The sequence below is a fragment of the Bison bison genome, unplaced genomic scaffold (genome assembly GCF_000754665.1).
Source record: "Bison bison bison isolate TAMUID 2011002044 unplaced genomic scaffold, Bison_UMD1.0 scf7180017864032, whole genome shotgun sequence".
Lineage (NCBI taxonomy): Eukaryota > Metazoa > Chordata > Mammalia > Artiodactyla > Bovidae > Bison > Bison bison.
The window spans coordinates 724,112-747,606 of NW_011494604.1; the positions used below are offsets into that span (position 1 = coordinate 724,112).

Consider the following 23,495-nt stretch of genomic DNA (forward strand, 5'->3'; position numbering starts at 1 on the left):
CCAAAAGTCTCATCCTTTGTTGCTCCTTTCTCCTCCTGCCTTCATTCAATCTTTTCCAGCATCAGGGTCTTTTCCAATGAGTCAGCTCTTTGTATCAGGTGACCAAAATACTAGAGGTTCAGCTTCAGCATCAGTCCTTCCAATGAATATTCAGGGTTGATTTCATTTAGGATTGACTGATCTGATTTCCTTGCAGTCCAAGGGACCCTCAAGAGTCTTCTCCAGCACCACAGTTTGAAAGCATCAATTCTTCAGCGTTCAACCTTCTTTATGGTCCAACTCTCACATCTGTATATGACTACTGAAAAAACCACAGCTTTGACTATACAGACTTTTGTAAGCAAAGTGATGTTTTTGCTTTCTAATATGCTGTCTAGGTTTGTCTCCTAGGTTAGTGTAGTTGTTTAAAACTATAGATGCCTTTACTATGGAACGTTAGGTCATCCCTACTAAATCAGAGTGTCCAGGTGGGGGAGACACAGCACATATTTTGAAACACTATTGCTATGCTCCTTAGTCATGAACTCTAAGTGTAAAGAACTTTAAAACAGAGACAGCACTTTGAACTTGGCACTCCTTATGTCTAGTTCTCTTTCTTTCAACAAACTGCTCTGCTTGATTTTATTTAGGCTTAAAGAAAGAATGTTCTTGCTTTTAAATAAAAGTTGGAAAACTACAAATGTAGTTTGACATAAACTCAAATCCATGGAACTTAAAATATGTACAAGCTGAAAAGGACACCCTAATGAACCAGATAGAAAGGTTTGGCTTTATTTATTTTCTGAATCATGAATTTTTCCTATTGAATTTTAAAGAATAAAGCAAAGTAAAAAACACTTTTAGGTGCAGAACATTGTCCTAAATACTGACACTACTTTAACAGTTTCTTCAATCTGCATTTTTTATTTTTAGAGGCAGAACATTAACATTACTCGAAAAGAAAGGATTCTGGAGAGACATTTTAATAGATGGTTTTAAGGAAGACTAGAAAAAGCATTTTCATTTTTGTTTTCAGTGATGAAGATAGCAGAATATGTGCATATAACTGATATCTGTTATTAAAGGCAGAGTTTTTGAAAAGTCAGCACTATGATACATGCATACGGTTCCATGCAGCATCTCTGGGGTTGGCAAAAGTCACGTCCCCTCTGGACACAGCACATACACTCCATGCAGGGAGCTTAACTGTTTTCCTAATGCCTATTGGAATACCTGGCTCAGGTTAAGTGCTTAAAATCTTGGTTGCTTGGGAGGGAAAGAAGAATATGTTGGCTTATTGTAAATGGTTCAGGTCGAGACCATTTTTGAGCATCTGAGTTTCCCTGGTGGCTCAGATGGTAAAGAATTCGCCTGCAATGCAGGAGACCTGGATTCAATCCCTGGGTTGGGAGGATCCCCTGGAGGAGGGCATGGCAACCCACTCCAGTATTCCTGCCTGGAGAACCCCCAGGAGAGGAGCCTGGAGGGCTACAGTCCATGGGGTTGTAAAGAGTTGGACACGACTGGGCAACTAAGCACATCACAGCACACTACATATCTAGTATAATGCTGAATGTCTGGAATACAAAAAATTAATACAACACAGGCCCTCCTTTTAAATCTAATAACGGAAGATAGTCCCATAAATGGACCCGTCCCATAGATTGGAAGAACTGCTTTGACAGAAGTGAGCAGAAAGCATGCTGAGATCACCGAAAAAGGGCACCCGGTCCAAGCAGGGAGCTTAGGGAAGGTCCCAAAAACCTGGTCTTCGGTGAACAATTCATCATACCTCAGTTTGGAATTTAAAGGCAGCTGAAAGACATGCAGTACAAAAACAGAAAACAGGGATCTGCCTCACCTAAGAAGAGGCTGGTTTAAGTCACTCAATCTTCTTATAGATACACCTCTTTGGAAATTTAAGGAATATCAACACCCCTTTTCTCAGAGAAATTAGTGCACATACACACACACACACACTTTCACATTCACTTTCAGGGGGTCAGTGGACCGAGCCCAGGTGAGACTGTTCTAGAGCACTGCTTCAGAAAAAACCATGAGGGGAAAGTTCTACCGGGTGTGTGTGTGGGGGTGACCATACAAAAAACCAACACAAGGCTTCCCATACCTCTTATCTAACACAGTATCACTAAACAAGGAAAAATTATTTTGAAATGATTACATCAGGGTGACCTAAACTACCTAAAATTCAGCTGCAAATTGTCTGGGAAAACCACAGGGAGGAAGGTTTGGGGCAAAGTGGCAGAGAGAGTAAGTTAAAGTAAATTTGTCAAAAAATAGACGACACTGAGTGTACCTATTTTGACTGTCCCCTCAGGCTCTTCAGAGTTGGGAATTTCTTGCCTTTTTCTTATGAACTGTTGCCTAGCCGTATTTCCTTATTCTTGACTTTGTAGATTTTAGGAAGCCATGGAACCCTACTTTTATCCCTCTTAAAATGAATCTTAACTTTCTGCCTGCTGTTTTATAATGTTTAAATCAAGCTACATACACGACTCCTAAACTTTCATCTCCAGTCCTAAATTCTCTTCTATTTACCACTAAATTTATATATTCAAAGGCTAACAAGCTATCACTTTTGGGTTATTGAATCCATATGGTTGGACAGGCCCAAATCACAACATTTTGTATGCATCATCTCATTTAATCCTAGGAAACTGAAAGTAGTTATATCCACTTTATGCATGTGGAAACTACGGGGCAGTTCTGTCCTTTTAACAATACTGTTAAAAAATGCGGAGACATTTCTGATTGTCATAATAAACAGGATGGGGGTGCCTTGGCATTCAGTGAATGGGCATGAGGGATGCAGCTCAACACAATATAAAAAACTTTTATTTTGTACAGCATTTATAACACTGGAAAAACTGATCTTGTCTCAGTTATCTGAGACTAGAGTTCCAATTCTAATTTCACATAATCCTTTCAAAAACAAAAGGATTTCTGCATAGTATTAATACATACTGAATTTCAGAAACACAATTACTAAGTAAGTTGAGGAAGGATTGTATTTTTGTGTTTCTGCAGCTTTATCCAGAGCGGTTCACCACTTTGAAAAATAAGTCACCAACAGCACTGAAACTTATATGACATGTGGGTTGGAAATATATACTCCAATATCAGTCTGTGCTGGTACTGTCTCATCATGGTGACTGTATGTGTAGAGATACAAATACACTTATTTAGCCTCATTTCAAAATGTTAAATATAAAATATTGGAAATATTCACTGGAATTTTATCTTAATTCTTCAAAACTGAACCTTTTCCTTGTAGGTAGGTTCAAACATCTGATTAATTCATTATGTCTTCTAGTATAGCCATGATTGAATTATTTACACATTAAATCACACACTTCTTAAATTCTCATGTATTTTAATAGTTTTAAAAAATTATTTGTAGAGGTAATTATATTACCCGAAAACTGCATTTCAGAACCATAAAGGGGATACAGATTCTGATATGAGGCCAGAATACTGGAGCGGGTTGCCATTCCCTTCTCCAGGGGATCTCCCCAACCCAGGGATCAAACCCAGTTCTCCTGCATTGCAGGTGGATTCTTTACCAGCTGAGCCACCAGGGAAGCAACGTGAAAGTCGCTCAGTCTATACAGTCCATGGAATTCTCCAGGCCAGAGTACTGGAGTGGGCAGTCATTCCCTTCTCCAGGATATGAGACCATGCTCCACCATTCTCTACTGCTCTCCCATCAGGGACCACACATCTCCCTGCCTTTGCTCCTGCTGTTGCCTCTGCATGGCCAGTCTACTTACTACCCACACCCCAATTCACATTTCTCTTTTGAGACCCAATGCAGATGTCAATTCTTTGGACATTTCCACACACACCCCTCCCTGTTCCTACCACATGCAACCTGGTTATTCTCTTTTGGTCTCTCTCTCTCAAAGAACTTTGATTCTTTGTCTGTCTGACCCCTTCTCCTCAAAGCAGCAAAAGCAGTATTAATTAAGAAAAAAAAGAATGATCTTAAAATATTAAGTCTTGTCCCCTCCTTTGCTCCGCAGTTAGAATTACATCCAAATGCCCTCTATCATGGGCCTGAATGACCAGGTCCTTCTCATCTCTCTGACACCTTAACCCTCTCCATCTCACTGGCCAGGCTTCACCTGATACTTGCTTTTTTTTCTTTTTGGTGAAAACATTTAAGTTCTACTTTCTTAGCAGATTTCAATTACACAATACAGTATTATTAACTATGCTGTTGTGGAGTCTCTAAGTGGTGTCCCATTCTTTTAAGACCCCAAGGACTGTAGCCTTCCAGGCTCCTCTGTCCAGGGGGGTTTCCCAGGCAAGAATACTGGAATGGGTATAGCCATTCCCTTCTCCAGGGGATCTTCCTGACCCAGGGATCGAACCCAGGTCTCCTGTATTGCAGGCAGATTCTTTTTATTGTCTGAAGCCCCTTAGATGAACACTATAAATTAGCAAGTGCTTATGGCTCTTTTTTCCTTGAAAAAATTACCATACATAACATAAACAGAAAAGAGGTAGTTAACTCTACCTATAGACAGGCTTGGATAAATACCCAAATTCTAACATCCAATTTGCCTCATTAGAAAGCATCATTGACCATCAAGCCCCTTTGAACATGACTAAACCACCTGGCTCAATTTCAACATACTTTCATTAACTATGTTATGAAGCCCAAGACAGGCTAGAACTAATCTTCCTTGTGTTGCATTTTGAGATTCTGTGTCTTGGTGACTTAAGAAGGCTCCTGACTCTCCACAGTCAATCTGAATCACAACATAAAATGGAATCCACCTGGGAAATGTTCTTGGGGCAAATCGCTTTGCTATATGTTGATTCTTAATAGCTTCAATTGTTGTTGTTGTTCAGTCACTAAGTTGTGTCCGGCTTTTTGTAAGCCCATGGACTCTAGCCTGCCATGCTCCTCTGTCCATGGGATTTCCCAGGCAAGAATATTGGAGCAGGTGCCATTTCCTTCTCCAGGGGTCTTCCCAGATCAGGGATCAAACCTGTGTCCCTTGCATTGGCAAGTGGATTCGTTACTACTGAGCCACCAAGGAAGTCCACAATAGCTTCAATTACAATGATACTCATAGGTGGCTATAAAATGTAACATCTGCCATTCTTACCTAATGAGTCAAAGAAATTTTGTTACTGTCACAAATCCCTTCCCTTCCTTGCAAAGTAGAGAATAAAATGTTCCAAAAAATGCATTGCTTAGATCAGTCAATGATGTGATGTACAGCTAAAAAAATCAGACCAATTTTATGTGCCAAATGAGAGTTAGTTAAGTGTCAAAATCATAATTTTTGGCCACCTTTAAGGCTATAGGATATTTTCCAACAATATCAACATTTTGGCCAGTGTATTTATCAGTATATAAATATCATATATTTATCATGGAATAAGAATAAGTAGAGGATATAAGTAAACACTTATAAAGCTAGTTATAAGGCTGAAGAGAGCTAAGAATTTCCTATCAAAATTGACAAATGCTACAATTGATTAACTAGAAGCCACAGAAAACTGGATGAGGGTGAACTTGGGGTTTAAGTTAAAACATTCTGTGAAGGGTCCTAAAGACCAAAGAAACAGCAAAACAAAAAATGGTAAGACTAGGGAAAAAACACACTTATGTAATCATTCAAATATTCATTATATATTCAGCACTATGTTAGCAGTCTGGAGGAATAAAAAATTTTGTTTCCAAAGAGTTTACAATGCTGTTAGGGGAACAAGATACAGGCAATCTATGTCATGCACTGTTTAAATAACAATCCAAATAAAACATACAGGGATGAAGGCAAGGGACAGATGGATGTAAGTACGAGTGGCTGAGAAGACTTCTGAGCCAAGGGTGAATCTGAGCCAGGCCCTAAGAAGTTAAATACTAACAGGCAGAAATTGAGAAGAGCATGAGCAAAGGCCAGAAGACAGAGCACACTTGTGGTCCAGCATTGCAAGGAGATGCAGAGGAGACAGGCTGCGGTTACACTGGGGAGAGTCTTCAATGCTATTTCCCTTACACAATTTAAAGCTGCTTCCATTGTGGCTCAGCTGGTAAAGAGCAGCTTCTGCTACTGTGTGGGAGACCTGGGTTCAATCCCTGGATTGGGAAGATCCCCTGGAGAAGGGAAAGGCTTTCACACTCCAGTATTCTGGCCTGGAGAATTTCAAGGACTGTATAGACCATGGGGGTCGCAAAGAGTCAGACACGACTGAGCAACTTCCACTTTCAATTTCAAGTCATGAAATGGTTGTGAATATAATTTCAATATTTTCATAAGAAACTATTTTAGAATTAATTACAGGAGGAGTCAGAACTAGAAGAGTAGAGAGTAATTTCAGAAGGGACGATGTAGAGATTCTTAAATAGGATCACAGACCTCTTGGGGACCCCTGAGACCATTTCAGGTGATCTGTGAGGTATTTTCTTATTTCACTGTGTTGACATTTGCATTGAAGGCACAAAAACAATGGTGATCAAAGTGTCGTTGTCAGGCTGTGGAACCAAAGAGTACTAGTAGCACTGCATTTTTAAAAACAGCCTTACTGAAGTATAATCGAGGTGCAATAAACAGTGTATATTTAAAGTGCATAATTTTATGAATTTTCACCTACATATACACCTGAAAAACAATCACTACAATCAGGGTGACAGACATTTCGGTCATGTCCAAAAGTTTTCCTATAACCTTTTGTAACCTCTCTCTACCTCTCCTTCTTAGATCTATTTTCTGTCACTATAAATTGTAAAGAACCTGACTGCCAATGCATGCGACTAAGAGATATGGGTTCGATACCTGGATCGTGAAGATCCCCTGCAGAAGGGTATGGCAACCCACTCTAGTAATCTTGCTGGAGAATCCCATGATAGAGGAGCTTGGAGGGCTACAGTTCATAGGGTCTCAGAGTCAGACATGACTGAAGCAACTTAGCACAATTTTATATAAATGGAATCATAGTGCAAGTACCCCTTTTTCTTATTAACACTATCCAAAGGCAAACTAAACAAAGTAGATTTCAGACATCAGAAAAAGGAAGAACTCAGAAAAGAGAGGATCATCACATTTTGATAAAATATCAATCCATTAAGAGGAAACAGTAATCCTAAATGTGTATGAACCTAAACTGTTACTAGTTACAAAATACACAAAACAAAAACTGACCAACCTAAAATGAAAAAGAAACAAATATACAACTCGAGTTGAGAAATTTCAATATCTATCTCTATATAATGGGTAAAACAAGTATCAGGTAATCAGTAAAGATACGGGAGACATGAGCAATCAACTTAATGGACATTCATAAAACAAAAACAGCAGAATATACATTACTGTCAAGTGCACGTGGGACATGTATCAAGATTGACTATATTCTGGGCTGTAAAGCGATAAATTTAAAAGGACTGAAATCATCAAAGTATGTTCTCTGAACACAATGGAATTAAATTAGAAATGAATAACAGAAAGACAGCTGGAAATCCCCAAGTATTTGCAAAATAAACATTACACTTCTAAGTAATCCATAAGTCAAAGAAAAACATCACAAGGGAAATTAGAAAATATTCTGAACAGAATAAAAATGATCTTGGAAACTTGTATCTTGAAACACATGAGCTAGAAAGCTTCCTAAAACTTAAAAGACTTTTCTGATAAGAATGGTGATGCTATTTACAAATGTCACTTTTCGAAATAATGAAGTAAATAAAAATGCATCAACATTTGGAAGATCTATACACCACTACTGAAGATCCATTCCAGGAAAGATAGACCAATGGATTTTACTACGAAGGGTTCATTGATTATGGGTTCAGATTACTGTAACTAATGAACCTTTAAGAGACTACTCGTTAGAGGTAGAAACAACTCAAATTTGGTGGAGTATTAAAAAAAAAATCCACAATTATCTAGAAAGGTTGCCAAAATGCTCCTCTCTTTTTCAGCTGCATATGTATGTGAAACCAGATATTCTTCATACACTTCAAACAAACCAACAAATCGCAACAGACTGAATGACGCAGATAGAAAAAATCAGCTTTCCTCTATTCAACTCTTGTGCTTAGTTGTGTCCGACTAGTTGGTTGCCATGCCAGACATTAAAGAGACTTACAAGAACGTAAAGCAATGCCACTCCTCTCCTAACATTAAAATATTGGTGAATATAATTATTTTCATAAAAATGTCATTTATATTCACATACAATGAGTTTATTTTAAATAAACATTTAAAAATTTATCAGTTTTAATGTTTACCCACCATTTTAAGACAGATGGAAGAAAGCCTGAAACAAAAGTAGTCAGATTTAGTGACTGAATTATAGTGGTAAAAGTAAAACAACTTAGATATCTTAAATATAAGACTTTGTGCTCAGAAAACTGAGATAAAAAAATGATATAATCTTAATGGACTTGGCTGTTCATAGCAGATTTGCCTGTTCTAATCCAGAGAATTAATCACCATAATGTGAGCTGACAGAAAACTCATTCAACTAAAAATATCAGATTGTATAAGGGCTCAAATAGAATTCCAGCACATTACCAAAAGACTGTCTTTTATACCCACGCTTAAGGGAAGGACACATGTCTGCACAGTGCTGCCATGCCTGGGCTGAGACAGAACAACTGATGGGGTCAGTTTAGAGATTCACCCAAGGCAGAGTGAGACAAGATTCAGCACAGATAGAAGGCCTTCATCCTAGCTGTGGAGTCAGGTATCCGAGCCTTCTGCAGGCATACAGAGCAGCAGTTAAAGCCTGGGGGGCAGGCTGCTTAGGTTATTCTTTTCTTAGCTGTACAATTTCAAAAAAAGGTTTACTTAACGTCTTGGTGCCTCATTTTTCTTAAAACAGGGATATTATTAAATCATAGGTTTATTGTAAGGACTACAAAGGTAAAGCACTTTGCTGTTGCTGCTCAGTTGTTCCGTTGTGTCTGACTCTTTGCGACCCCATGGAATGCAGCATGCCAGGCTTCCCTGTCCTTCATCATCTCCCGAAGCCTGCTCAAACTCATGTCCGCTGAGTTGGTGATGTCATCCAACCATCTTGTGCTCTGTTGTCCCCTTCTCCTCCTGCCTTCAATCTTTCCTAGCATCAGGGTCTTTTCTAATGAGTTGGCTCTTTCCATCAAGTGGCCAAAGTATTGGAGTTTCAGCATCAGTCCTCCCACTGAATATTCAGGGTTGATTTCCTTTAGGATTGACTGGTTTGATCTCCTGGCAGTCCAAGGGACTCTCAAGAGTCTTCTTCAGCACCACAGTTCGGAAGCATCAGTTCTTCAGGGCTCAGCCTTTTCTATTGTCCAGCTCTCACAGCCATATGTGACTACTGGAAAAACCATAGTTTGACTATACAGACTTTTGTGGGAAAATAATGTCTCTGCTTTTTAATATGCTGTCTAGGTTGGTCATAGCTTTTCTTCCAAGGAGCAAACATCTTTTAATCTCATGGCTGCAGCCGCCATCTGCAGTGATTTTGGAGCTCAAGAAATTAAGTCTGTCACTGTTTCCACTATTTCCCATCTATGTGCCATAAAGTGATGGGACCAGATGCCATCATCTTAGCTTTTTGAATGTTGAGTTTTAAGCCAGCTTTTTCACTCATCAAGAGACTCTTTAGTTCCTCTTTGCTTTCTGCCATATCTGAGGTTATTGACATTCCTCCTGGCAATCTTGATTCCAGCTTGTGCTTCATCCAGCCTGGAATTTCATATGATGTACTCTGCATAGACATTAAATAAGCAGGGTGATGGTATAGAGTCTTGATATTCTCCTTTCCCAAATTTGAACCAGTTTGTTGTTTCATATCCAGTTCTAACCGTTGCTTCTTGACCTGATACAGGTTTTGCAGGAGGCAGGTAAGGTGGTCTGGTATTCTCATCTCTTTAAAAATTTTCCAGAGTTTACTGTGATCCACACAGTCAAAGGCTTTAGCATAGTCAATGAAGCAGATGTTTTTCTGGAATTCCCTTGCTTTTTCTATGATCCAACAGATGTTGGCAATTTGATCTCTGGTTCCTTTGCCTTTTCTAAATCCAGCTTGAACATCTGGAAGTTCTCAGTTCACATACTGTTGAAGCCTAGCTTGGAGAATTTTGAGGATTACTTTGCTAGGATTACTTTGCAATTGTGCGGTAGTTTGAACATTCTTTGGCATTGACCTCCTTTGGGAATGGAATGAAAACTGACCAAGTATTGATAAATATTATTATTATTATGTTTTACCTGAAATATAGAATAATAAAATACTAGTCTAGGACTTTCCTGGTGGCATAGTAGATAAGAACCACCTCCCAATGCAGGGGACATGGGTTTGATCACTAATCCAGGAAGATCCCACATGCTCTGAAGCTGCTAAGCCTGTGTGCCACAACTACTGAGTCAGTGCTCTAGAGCCCGCAAGCCACAACTACTGAACCTGAGAGCTATAATGACTGAAGCCCACACATCTAGAGCCGATGCGCTACAACAAGGGAAGCCACCACAATGAGAAGCCCGGACACTGAGAGCAGCCCATGCTCACTACATAGAGAAAGCCCATGCAAAGCAGCGAAGACCCAGCACAGCCCAAAGTAAATAATAAATTAAAAACAAATACTAGTCTATACGTAGGATGGGTTAGGGTATGAGAAATATAATGAAATACTCTAAAAGTTAAGTATGATTTCTGAAAGGTCTACGATTAAAGTTCTATAGAGTAATCACAATTAAGGTTATTAAAGTATTACCTCAAAATTATCATTTAAAAATGAGTAAATAGTACATTGATATAGACTGGATTCAGAAAGCATCTACTGAATGTTTTCAAAATCAATGCATTTCATTCATGGTTGTGAGAAAAAAAAGTATCCTCAGCTAACAATTATGAGCCAAGTGACACGTTTTCCTTTCTTTTACAAAAAGGATACTTTATTATAAGAAAACATTTAAAATGTTAATAAAGGAAAGATACAAAGTTTTATTGATTGCCGTATTATAACTGTGAAAACACCAGCATTCAAACCTTGACTCAAGGTGAAACAGAAAAATGTAAGCTCAATGCAAAATGACTCGAGAGTCCAAGGACTATCAGCCTGTATGAGAGGAGAGTCCAGAGGGTGTGTGGTGGTGACAGGCGAGAGCAGCGGGTAGGGGTGGGGAGGTGTAAACAGCCTGCTGTGATGGTAAAATACATCCCGAAAGGGCAGGATGAAGAACTCTAGAACCTCGACCTGATGGTGGGCAAGGCAGAGTCATTCAGACAGCTTCCTGGGAAGACTCCCATTCCTGGCCCATGTGCCTAAGACAGAGACTAGAGCAGGGAGTTTGCAAAATCACCCCACAAAATGAACTGGCAGTTTGAGGTAGAAAGCATTCGAAAAGAGGATACCGTAGTTTGCAAACTGCTGTCGGTTATGTCAACACATAGCAAAGGATTTCCACATTCTTACTCCTGCAAGTGCCTGCACACTTCTGTAGGACTTCTACAGTGAATCTCTGGGAGCCCAGCACTTTCTGCCTCAGGCCATAAACCTGCATTAAGCACCCCCCACCCCCTTACCCCCCAAGCAATGAGAGCAGGCAGCAGTAGCCAGGAGGGTTTCTAGGATCCTAGGAATGCTTGTTCACGTAACCAGCTTTGCACCTCCATCTGCCTGCCTGATAGAATAAGAACTTAGATGAAGGTCAGGAGGAAATGAAGTTGTATACACAATCTATGTTTCTGACATACTCCAAACTGATTCAGGTGCTGTTTAAAAGGCAAAGGAGAGACTGTGCAGGAACTTTGGCAACTAGGAAAACAATAAGAAGGCTGTTGACCTTGGTAGGCCAAACATTACACTTCCTTTGAGTGAGTCTTTGGGGGTGAGTGGACAGAATACGCAAGACTCACTGTGACTTTTGAGAGAAAAAGACAGTGAGGAAAAGGGTACCTTGAAGATTCTAATTTGTGAACTTTCCTCAAGAATAAATTATACCATGACTAAAAGAAATATACTGACTTACCTGGAAAATATCTGTCTTGTCTTCAAATAAACTGACAAAATATTTATAGTCAGCATAAGCCCAGAATTTGGAATGATCATAGTCTCTAAATGCTCCAGAAATACTAGACTGGTCAGAGTTCCAGGAAAGAAACTCTTCAAGTGTAGCTTCTACATAATTACATGCGGTTTCAAACTGAGGAGCTGCAACAGAAGAGAACCCAACTTTAAATGCATACAGAACACAGTTTCCAAATATTGTTGCTTTTTCAAATGAAGATCATTTCAACCAAGAAATTACTATTTAACATTAATTAGAAATTAATTATGTACTTGCTAAATAATTAGAGCCATATATAACACTTAACAATATTCATGATTAAATTTAAAAGTAAAAAAACACAAATTTAATCTTTAAAGACTACTCTTTCTATAGCCTGATGCAGTGATCCAGAGGAATACTTTGTCAATTCTCCAAGACCTTTTCAGGGAGCTGTGAGGTCTGAACTATTTTCGTAATAATACTACGACAGTATTTGTCCTTCTCATGCTTATTCTCTCACAAGAATACAATGGCGTTTTCGAGGGGCTACATGACGTGTTGATGTCACTGCTGTGACAGCTAGTAGAGTATGTGCTTATATTCTTATATTTTTAAATGTCTGTAAACAAAAACAAAGAGAACTGCTCACCAACCAGTTCTACAAGGATTAAGTGGTAACCCACTGCAGTCACTGACTAACAGTGTACTCTCAGAGGAAACCAAGACCATAAGAGGATGAAGCACTCTGTAGTTCAGACAGAAGAAATTAAGACCATAACAGGGTGCTCTGTGCTTCGGACGAGCAGGCCTCTTGGATAGTTAGATGTATATCATGGGAAGAACTTCAATGACCAGATTCTTGCATCTTCCTAAAGAAAAGCACTAATATCATTAACTTTATATATTGGTTATTTGTGACTACCAAGATGTCTGCTTGACTCAGATGTTCCCTAGCCCAAATTCATATATATATACAGGCTTCTTCCCTACTCTTTGGAGTAGTTTTCTCAGAGCTCCTGAGAGGCTCTCTCCTGTGCTGAAGAAAGAAAGAAAGCTCATTGAAAGAAAGTGCAAGTTGCTCAGTTGTGTCCAGTCCATGGAATTTCTCCAGGCCAGAATACTGGAGTGGGTAGCCTTTCCCTTCTCCAGAGATCTTCCCGACCCAGGAACCGAACTGGGGTCTCCTGAATTGCAGCTGGATTCTTTAACAACTGAGCTATTAAGGAATTAAGACCCCCAATAAAACTTAAACTCATAGCTATCTTTTCTTTAACTAGACATATCTCAGTTTTAATTAGTAATAGTAATTTAAAGTCCATTTATTTATTCATTAACTCATTTATTTCAGAATCATTTATTAAGTACCTAATTTGTAACTAGTATTGTGTTCAGGTTCCTGATGCTGGGAAAGATTGAAGGTGAGAGAAGGGGACGAAAGAGGATGAGATGGTTGGATATCATCACCAACTCAATGGACATGAGTTTGAGTAAACTCCAGAGTTGGCGATGGACAGGGAGGCCTGGCGTACTGCAAGTCCATGGGGCCTCAAAAAGTAGGACACGACTGAGCAACTGAACTGAACTGAATGGTAAGTATCACGAGATATGCTAATGCTAATGCTAAGTTATTTCAGTCATGTCCGACTCTGTGGGACCCCATAGACGGCAGCCCACGAGGCTCCCCCGTCCCTGGGATTCTCCAGGGAAGAACACTGGAGTGGGTTGCCATTTCCTTCTCCAATGCATGAAAGTGAAAAGTGAAAGTGAAGTCGCTCAGTTGTATCCGACTCTTAGCAACCCCATGGACTGCAGCCCACCAGGCTCCCCCATCCATGGGATTTTCCAGGCAAGAGTGGGGTGCCATTGCCTTCTCCATCACGAGATATAACCTACATCAACCAAAGCTCACTCACTGGGGTACTCAATCGTTTTTTATTTATTTAATTTGGCTGTGCCGGGTCTTAGTTGTGGCACGTGGGATCTAGTTCCCTGACCAGGGATGGAACCTGGGCCCCCTGCATTGGGAGCATAGAATTTTAGTTAATGGAAAGTCCCCTCAATTATTTTAAGTATAAAGAAATCCTGAGTCTAAAAAGTTTGAGAACTACTTCTGCAAATTAAAAAATGGCAACACTATCTTTTGAAAGCTTTTTGACTTTATACTGTACATTTATCATATAGAGCTCCTTAGAATCTGTCCATTAAGTGGAGAATGGCAATTTAAAGTCTGTTTATTTATTCATTAACTCACTTATTTCAGAATCATTCAGTACCTAATTTGTAACTAGTATTGTGTTCAGGTTTCCAGGAACATAAAAGAAATGGATAATACTCTTGAATTTAGAATATATTTAGATAAAAAGAAAACTTTAACCAGAATAACAGGGAATGTGAGGCATCATATAATTAGATGCAAAATTCTGTGCCACAGAGAACCTAGGAAAAGGCAAAGATCGGAGATGAGGGTTGATCAGGAAAGCTTGAAGCAAAGTCTGCTGTGTGTCCAGAGTGGTTTGTTCCTACGGGTAGAACTGTTTTATTTGTACAAGAATTATTATTCTAAATAGTGATGAAATAATTTCTCTTTTGCAGTTAGCAGAATACTCTAAATGTACACTGGAATGTTAATATTCAAGTAATCTGATGACAATCTATTTTGCAAGCATGAAATCCTTTCAAGAGGGAATGTAGATCTAACACATATAATTCAATCAGCACAGTGCATGACACAAGACAGATACTTAGTAAAAGCTAGGCACTATTACTAGTACTGTGCTGTGCTTAGTCGCTCAGTCATTTCCAACTTTGCGATCCCATGGACTGTAGCCCAACAGGTTCCTCTGTCAATGGGATTTTTCAGGCAAGAATTCTCGAGTAGGTTTCCATAGGCACAATTACTAGTAATTTCCTACTATTTACTTATATATTTACTTGTTTAGTTGCTAAGTCATGTCTGACTCCTTGTCATCCCATGACTTGGGGCACCTAAAAACTAGCGGAATTAGTACTAGGAAGAAAAGCGTATTCAAAGAGCTTTTATCTGTTCCTTCCATTTCCTCCCAAATGGTTCAGGATTATCTCAATCACCTTTCCTCATTTCTTTATCCTAAAGCCTCAGAACTGCAGAGAAATAATAGAGGGGAGGGTGTGTGTCACCCCTAATTCACCTATTTCATCAATTTGTCACTTGACTTTGAGAAGCAGGAAAACTTTACTAGGGACATTTATCTAAAAACCAGCATATTTAAGAACTGTTTAAATTTGATCATTTTTGAGGAACATTTAGAACAGTGGCTGGTACACAGTAACCCGTCAATATATATGAGCTCTTAATCATCAACATCATCAAGAATTTACCATAACAGCACTGGAAAACACTTTTAAAAAAACAAACAAACAAGAAAGCTACATGGTGCTGGAATCATTTCTAAATCATTTCATTAAGCTCCAATGTGAGCCTGAAGACCTTCCACTGTCGTGTGAGTTTTCACTTCACAGAATTCAGTCCAACAAATCCACCTGAATACTAAAGCCATCCTTGAGCCACCTGCCTCTGGGGTAGACTGAGGAGGACTTTTCAGTTATGACCAGTTTTCATATGCACATTTGTGTTACAGCCTCATCATTTTGTCACAGCAAGTTCTGTACTTGAAAAAATGAAAACCTACAAATGCAAAAATTACACTGTTACTGTCAGGGAAAGACAGTAACAGAGAACTGTTAATGTCAGGGAAAACTACAATGAATGGAATGAACAAAACCGATAGACTTATTTACATAGTGATTTCAAAATAGAATCTTTTTACTCCTTCCTGGTATTAGCAGCACCAAAGGAACTGTTTTCATTCTGTCATCATGACAATTTCTTTCTGGGTACTACAGTTGTTTTTCTTAGTTTATTCTGTGCAATGGAATTGTTATTTTCTAATTTGATTGTTATTGTTCTTTAATATTTCAGGCAGCTGAAACTTTCATCCTACCAAAAAAATTTTAGGTAAGAAGCAGCTCAACTGCTTTTAGGATTTGGAAATAGTGTAAAAGTTGAGTTAGGCTTTAATTCTTATAAAGGGAGTCCTAAAGTATTTTTGTGCATAGCACCGAAACAAGTATGTTTTCATTTTGTTAAGATTTCATCATCTCACAAGCAAGAAACATTTGGAATGTGGGTACCGAGTATGACTTTTGATTGTTACTCCACTCCCTATCTACAAATGTTTAGGCTTATTTATACATCTGCTTGGCAAATTACTGCCAGCTAAGTTATAGTGTTGTCACTGAGAATATATGTCAGCAAATGAATTCAATCCAAAATGGCTTCAAAGAGCGATGTGATGTCACAATCTGCTTCCTAAAATAAACTGAGATACATTACAATCAAATATTATTTCAAGCATTCTAGAAAAATTCTAACCAAGACCTAAAATAGAAATTAATATGCTCAATAGAAAGGTAAAAAAGTTATCGTTGCTTGTAAGATCAAATACTTGTCTTCCTAAAAAGCCCACAAGAATAAACTAAAAAACTATGTACACTATTAAAGATTAAAAAAATAAACATAGAAAAAATAAATGGCATTTATTTGTGTACCAATCACAATTAGAAAAACAGAATAGGCAAAAATACTTCCTTCCTAACAGCTATAAAAAATTTATAACATTTGAAGAAATTTGTAGACTTGTATGAAAACTTTTTTTTACCCAAATCTTTTTACTGAGATTAAAAAAAAAAAACTTAATAAGCAAAGATTTCATGTTCCTGTGTAGGATTGTACAGTACTGTCACATGGTAGATCTTTTCAAATTATGTAATTCATAGTACTTCAAGAATTTTCATTTAAATCCTTTTGACTGGGGACTTCCCTGTTAATTCAGTGACTAAGACTCCATGACCCCAATGCAGGGGGCCTGGGTTCAATCCCTGGTCCAGGGAACTAGATCTCATGTGCTGCAACTAAAGTTCTTGCATGCCATAAGTAAGGCCTGGTCCAGATAAATAAATATTTTTTTAAAATCTTGTTGACTGAAGGAGAAAAAACCACATGACCTAAAAGTTGTGAGTTATATTTTATTCGGAGGATCTTACTGAGGAATACAGCCTAGGAAACAGCTGCTAAAATAGCTCTGAGGTACTGTTTCAAAGAGGTAAGGGAGGAGCTGGAATATATAAGAATTTTTGTGGGGGGAGGGGAAAACAGGTAATTAAACATTTAAAAGATTACAGCTAATTACAAAAAAAATTATTTGATATGCATCTTAACTATCTGGGACCAATATCCGGTTTTTCTCCATTCTTAATGCCCCTGAGGAAGCACCATTATGAAGGGGGAAGTAGCTGCAGTGATTGATGGCTTGAGGGCAGGCAACATGTCTTGTTTAATGTGAATACACTGTTTACTAAAAGTGAAAAGATGATGCTGTGAAAGCACTGCACTCAACATGCCAGCAAACTGCTGGAAAACTCAGCAGTGGCCACAGGACTGGAAAAGGTCAGTTTTCATTCCAATCCCAAAGAAAGGCAATGCCAAAGAATGCTCAAACTGCACAACTGCACTCATCTCACACTAGCGAAGTAATACTCAAAATTCTCCAAGCCAGGCTTCAACAGTACGTGAACCATGAACTTCTAGATGTTCAATCTGGTTTTAGAAAAGGCAGAGGAACCAGAGATCAAATTGCCAACATTGGTTGGGTCATTGAAAAAGCAAGAGAATTCCAGAAAAATATCTACTGCTTTATTAACTATGCCAAAGCCTTTGACTGTGTGGATTACAACAAACTGTGGAAAATTCTTTAAGAGAGGGGAATAACAGACCACCTGATCTACTTCCTGAGAAATCTGTATGCAGGTCAAGAAGCAATAGTTAGAAACGGACATGGAACAACAGACTGGTTCCAAAACAGGAAAGGAGTACGTCAAGGCTGTATATTGTCACCCTGTTTATTTAATTTATATGCAGAGTACATCATAAGAAATGCTGGACTGGAGGAAGCATAAGCTGGAATCAAGATTGCCAGGAGAAATATCAATAACCTCATATATGCAGATGGCACCACCCTTAGGGCAGAAAGCGAAGAAGAACTAAAGAGCCTCTTGATGAAAGCGAAAGAGGAGAGTGAAAAGTTGGCTAAAACTTAACATTCAGAAAACTAAGATCATGGCATCCAGTCCCATCACTTCATGGTAAATAGATAAGAAAACAATGGAAACAGTGTTTTGGGGGGCTCCAAAATCACTGCAGATGGTGACTGCAGCCATGAAATAAAAAGAAGCTTACTCCTTGGAAGAAAAGTTATGACCAACCTAGACAGCATATTAAAAAGCAGAGATATTACTTTGCCAGCAAAGGTCTGTCTACTCAGAGCTATGGTTTTCCCAGTAGTCCTGTATGGATGTGAGAGTTGGACTATAAAGAAAGCTGAGTGCAGAAGAATTAATGCTTTTGAACTGCGGTGTTGGAGAAGACTCTTGAGTGTCCCTTGGACTGCAAGGAGATCCAACCACTCCATCCTAACGGAAATCAGTCTTGAATATTCACTGGAAGGACTGATGCTGAAGCTGAAACTCCAAAACTTTGGCCACCTGATGTGAAGAACTGACTCTTTTGAAAAGACCTTGATGCTGGGAAAGATTGAAGGCTAGAGGAGAAGGGGATGACGGAGGATGAGATGGTTGGATGGCATCACCAACTCAATGGACATGAGTCTGAGTAAACTTTAGGAGTTGGTGATGGACAGGGAGGCCTGGCATGCTGCAGTCCATGGAGTCGCAAAGAGTCAGACATGATGGATCGAGTGAACTGAACTGAACACTGTTTAACTCTAAGTTTCATTTTTTTTTCTAAGTTTCATTTAGAGGAGTAAAGTTCAACTGTGCATATGCATGCATGCGTACTTACATCCAACTTTTTGTGATCCCACAGACTGTTCCCGCCAGGCTTCTCTGTCTAAGGGAATTCTCCAGGCAAGAATACTGGAGTAGGTTGCCATTTCCTTCTCCAGTGGAATCTTCCTGACCCAGGGATTGAAACTGTGTCTCCTGCACTCTCAGGTTAATTCTTTACCACTGCGCCACCAGTATCTAGTAAAATGCTGAGACAGAAGAGTGACTGGGGAAGATGAGTTGTTTTTTCAAATATTAAAATACATAACAGCTGTAAAAAATAGTTTTTAGCAAGTGTTTTACTGGCCCCAAAACTGATAGTTCAGTATGTGGTCCAAAAACAGATGCTGAAATATATAAGAATATGGTAATATAATAAAGGTAGTTTCAAAGTTGGTAGGAAAAGAAGGGATTATGCAGTACATGGTACTACAATTAAGATGCTATTACCAACTTAACTATTTGGAAAAAAGTCAGTGAACACAGCATACCAAAATAAATATGCAATGGACAAAGAGTAAAATGTGAAAAAGAAATCAAGCTATTAAAAGAACATATTAGAACATTTACTATTGTCAAGATACAGAAGGAATTTCTAAATAAAATAAGAATAAAAATATTAATTAAATATTATTTGATCTTACTATAAAGATATGAAACAAAATCAAAAGGCAAACAATAAACTGGGAATTAGTACATTAGTAACAAACACAGTATTCTTTAAATATAAGTACTTTATTTATTTAAAAAAAAACAAACCCAAAACCTGAAACCCTAATAAGGATAACTGAAAGAAAAATTACCAGACAAAATACAAACTATTAATAAACATGAACACACGTTCAACAACACCAACAAATAAATGTTAATTAAAGTTATGAGGCACTCATCTTTCACCTATCAACAAGGTATTCTTTTAAAAACATAAATTTGTTAGGGCAAAGGAGTGGCCAAACAGGTACCCTTGTATGTTCCGAGAGGAGAGTAAATGTAAACCACCCTTCTGCAAAGCACTTGGCCTCGGGTATCAAAGGTCTTTTATTCTTTCCCTCCACAGATGTCTGACTATCCAGATATCAGGTGTTCAGCCAATGATGAGACATGGCCCTGGCTCTCACGAGGGGACCCTCTTGAGGCAAAGAGAGACTTTAAACTGCTAACTGCTTACACAACTAACCATGTGATCAGAGCTGCGCTAAGTGCTACTAAGAAATACAAGGTGCTCCGAGCTAACTCGGTAGTCATACCTGATTTGGGGGGTGAGGGAGGGAGAATGTGGTCAGAAAGACTGCCATGAGAAGATGACCTCTGAGCTGAGATCTGAAGGAAGCAGTGGAACCAACTAGGTAAAGCTGGGGTAAGGGGAAGTGGGAAAAGAGAGAAGAACCACTAGACTGTACATGCAAAGGCCCTGACGTGAGAAGAAGCAAATCTCTGGAAACACAAAATCTTAAAAGCTTATCTGCCCTGAGCTCAGAAAGAGGAGGCAAACAGAGCTTTTTAAACCATTAACAAAAATGTTGGTCTTTAGCCTAAAGGTAATGGGACGCTATCTAAGGGTTCTAAACAGATAAAGAAGATGAGATTTTTCTTTTTAAAAAAACTGTCTCTGGTTTCATTATGAGGAATGGCTGGGGTGAGAGGAGAGCAGGTGAAGAGGGACTAGGCATGAGGCTACTGCAACCACGGAGGTAAGGGACAGCAGGGTAATCCCAACTGGAGGATGGCCATGGAGTGAGAAGCAGGTAGATGCTGGACACTTAGGATATAACTCACTGAGTCACCAGACACCACTTAGAGAGGCCATCAGCGTGACTCAGAGGTTTCTGGTGTAAGCAGTTCCATGGGTAGTGCTGCTCCTGGTGATAATGCTCATACCCTTTGGCCCAGTCATTCTCCTAGGAAAATAATCAGAAATTTGGGCAGGATTTACTTTCAAACATGTTCACTACAGTCTTATTTATAAATTAAAACCTCTAAGCAATCTAATCAAATTAGAATTTTAAAACTAAATTAAAACTCTGATACTATCGGAGTTTCCCTGGTGGCTCATGGTAAAGAATCCATCTGCCAATGTGGGAGCAAAGAGACATGGGTTCGATCTCTGGGTCAGGAAGATCCCCTGGAGGAGGAAACGGCAACCCACTCCAGTATTGTTGCCTTGGAAGTCTCATGGATGGAAGAGCCTGGCAGGCTACACTCCCTGGGGTTGCAAGAGAGTCTAACACAACTTAGCGACTAAACAACAACAATAACAACAATGATACTAGCATACGATGGAATATTAGGTAGCCGTTTAAAAATCATATTTAATGTCAAAAGAAGCTACTCAGAATATGTTAAGAAAAAAAAGCAGGTTGTTAAAATTTATACAACTTTATTTTTAAATATAAAAAGGCTTGCATTGAATATACATCACAATGTAATCAGTGATTGCCTCTTGGTAACAGATGAATAAGTCTTTTTAATTTTCTTTGGGTCTTCCCATTTTTCCAGTGCTCTCTAAAATGAGGAAGGTATATTTTTTATTTTTAAATTATTTCTATTTTAAAATAACATTTGTTGAGCATTTACTATGTGCCAGACACTATTCTAAATGTATAATGAATATGAACACATTTAACTTTAAATTGCTCCAAGCAAAATTTGAACCCACACGAGCCGACTTGAATCAGCTCTCTTAGAACACGACCCAAAAGTGCTTGTGGAAGTAGTGTATTCATATGCAAAGGAATAACTTAAAAAGAACAAATTATTAACCCACATGAGAAAATATCTGCATGTCATATAGTTGATAAAGAGTTAGTATTCAGAATATATGAAGGTCTCTTTTACCACTGAACAAAAAGACAAAACAAACAAAAGCACATACAAACAAAAACCATCTCAATTAGAAAACAAGCAAAGGACTTGAATAGCCATTTCTCCAAATCAGATATACAAATGGTCAATAAGACCATAGGAAGGTGCTCAACAACGTTAGTCACTAGGGAAATGCATCAAGCTATAATGAGATAAAACTTTACACACTCTAGATAGCCAGAATGAAAAATGAAATAAGTATTGGCAAGGATGGAGAGAAACTAGACCATTCACACACTGGGGTGGGAATGTAAAATGGTTCAGCTGTTTTGGAAAACAGTTTGGCAGTTCCTCAAAAGTTAAACATAGTTGCTGTATGACTGGGCAGTTACACTTCTAGGTTTAACACAAGAGAAGGGAAAACATATGTCCACCCAAAAACTTGTACATAAATGTTCATAGTAGCATTATTCATAACAGTCAAAAAGTGAAAATAACCCAAACATCCATCAATTGATGAACGGACCGACACTGTTTATCCATAATGGAATATTCAGTTCAGTTCAGTCGCTCAGTCGTGTCTGCCTCTTTGCAACCCCATGAACCGCAGCATGCCAGGCCTCCCTGTCCATCACCAACTCCTAGAGTCCATCCAAAGCCATGTCCATCGAGTCAATGATGCCATCCAACCATCTCATCCTCTGTCATCCCCTTCTCCTCTTGCCCTCAATCTTTCCCAGCATCAGGGTCTTTTCAAAAGAGTCAGTTCTTCACATCAGGTGGCCAAAGTTTTGGAGTTTCAGCTTCAACATCAGTCCTTCCAATGAACACCTAGGACTGGTCTCCTTTAGGATGGACTGGTTGGATCTCCTTGCAGTCCAAGGGACTCTCAAGAGTCTTCTCCAACATCACAGTTCAAAAGCATCAATTCTTCTGTGCTCAGCTTTTTTTATAGTCCAACTCTCACATCTATACATGACTACTGGGAAAACCATAGCCTGAGTAGACAGACTTTTGTTGGCAAAGTAATGTCTCTGCTTTTTAATATGCTGTCTAGGTTGGTCATAACTTTCCTTCCAAGGAGTAAGCGTCTTTTAATTTCATGGCTGCAGTCACCATCTGCAGTGATTTTGGAGCCCCCCAAAATAAAGTCAGCCACTGTTTCCCCATCTATCTGCCATGAAGTGATGGGACTGGTTGCCATGATCTTAGTTTTCTGAACGTTGAGCTTTAAGCCAACTTTTTCACTCTCCTCTTTCACTCTCATCAAGAGGCTCTTTAGTTCTTCACTTTCTGTCCATAAGGGTGGTGTCATCTGCATATCTGAGGTTATTGATATTTCTCCCAGCAACCTTGATTCCAGCTTGTGCTTTCCTCCAGCCCAGCATTTCTCATGGTGTACTCTGCATGTAAGTTAAATAAGCATGGTGACAATATACAGCCTTGACGGACTCCTTTTCCTATTTGGAACCAGTCTGTTGTTCCATGTCCAGTTCTAACTGTTGCTTCTTGACCTGAATACAGATTTCTCAAGAGGCAGGTCAGGTGGTCTGGTATTCCCATCTCTTTCAGAATTTTCCACAGTTTATTGTGATCTACACAGGAAAAGGCTTTGTTATAGTCAATAACGCAGATGTTTTTCTGGAACTCTCTTGATTTTTTCAAAGATTCAGCAGATGTTGGCAATTTGATCTCTGGTTCCTCTGCCTTTTCTAAAACCAGCTTGAACATCTGGAAGTTCACGGTTCATGTACTGTTGAAGCCTGGTTTGGAGAATTTTGAGCATTACTTTACTAGCGTGTGAGATGAGTGCAATTGTGC

General features: G+C 38.9%; 1 protein-coding gene across 1 annotated transcript in view; it reads right to left on the reverse strand.

The window, feature by feature from the left end:
- Positions 1-23,495, reverse strand: part of HSPBAP1 (HSPB (heat shock 27kDa) associated protein 1) — a 58,428-nt gene that overhangs the window by 12,545 nt on the left and 22,388 nt on the right. Inside the window, exon 3 of the mRNA XM_010834266.1 lies at positions 11,973-12,154. Within this exon, the coding sequence (XP_010832568.1) occupies positions 11,973-12,154 (182 nt within the window). The remainder of the gene's footprint in view (positions 1-11,972; positions 12,155-23,495) is intronic.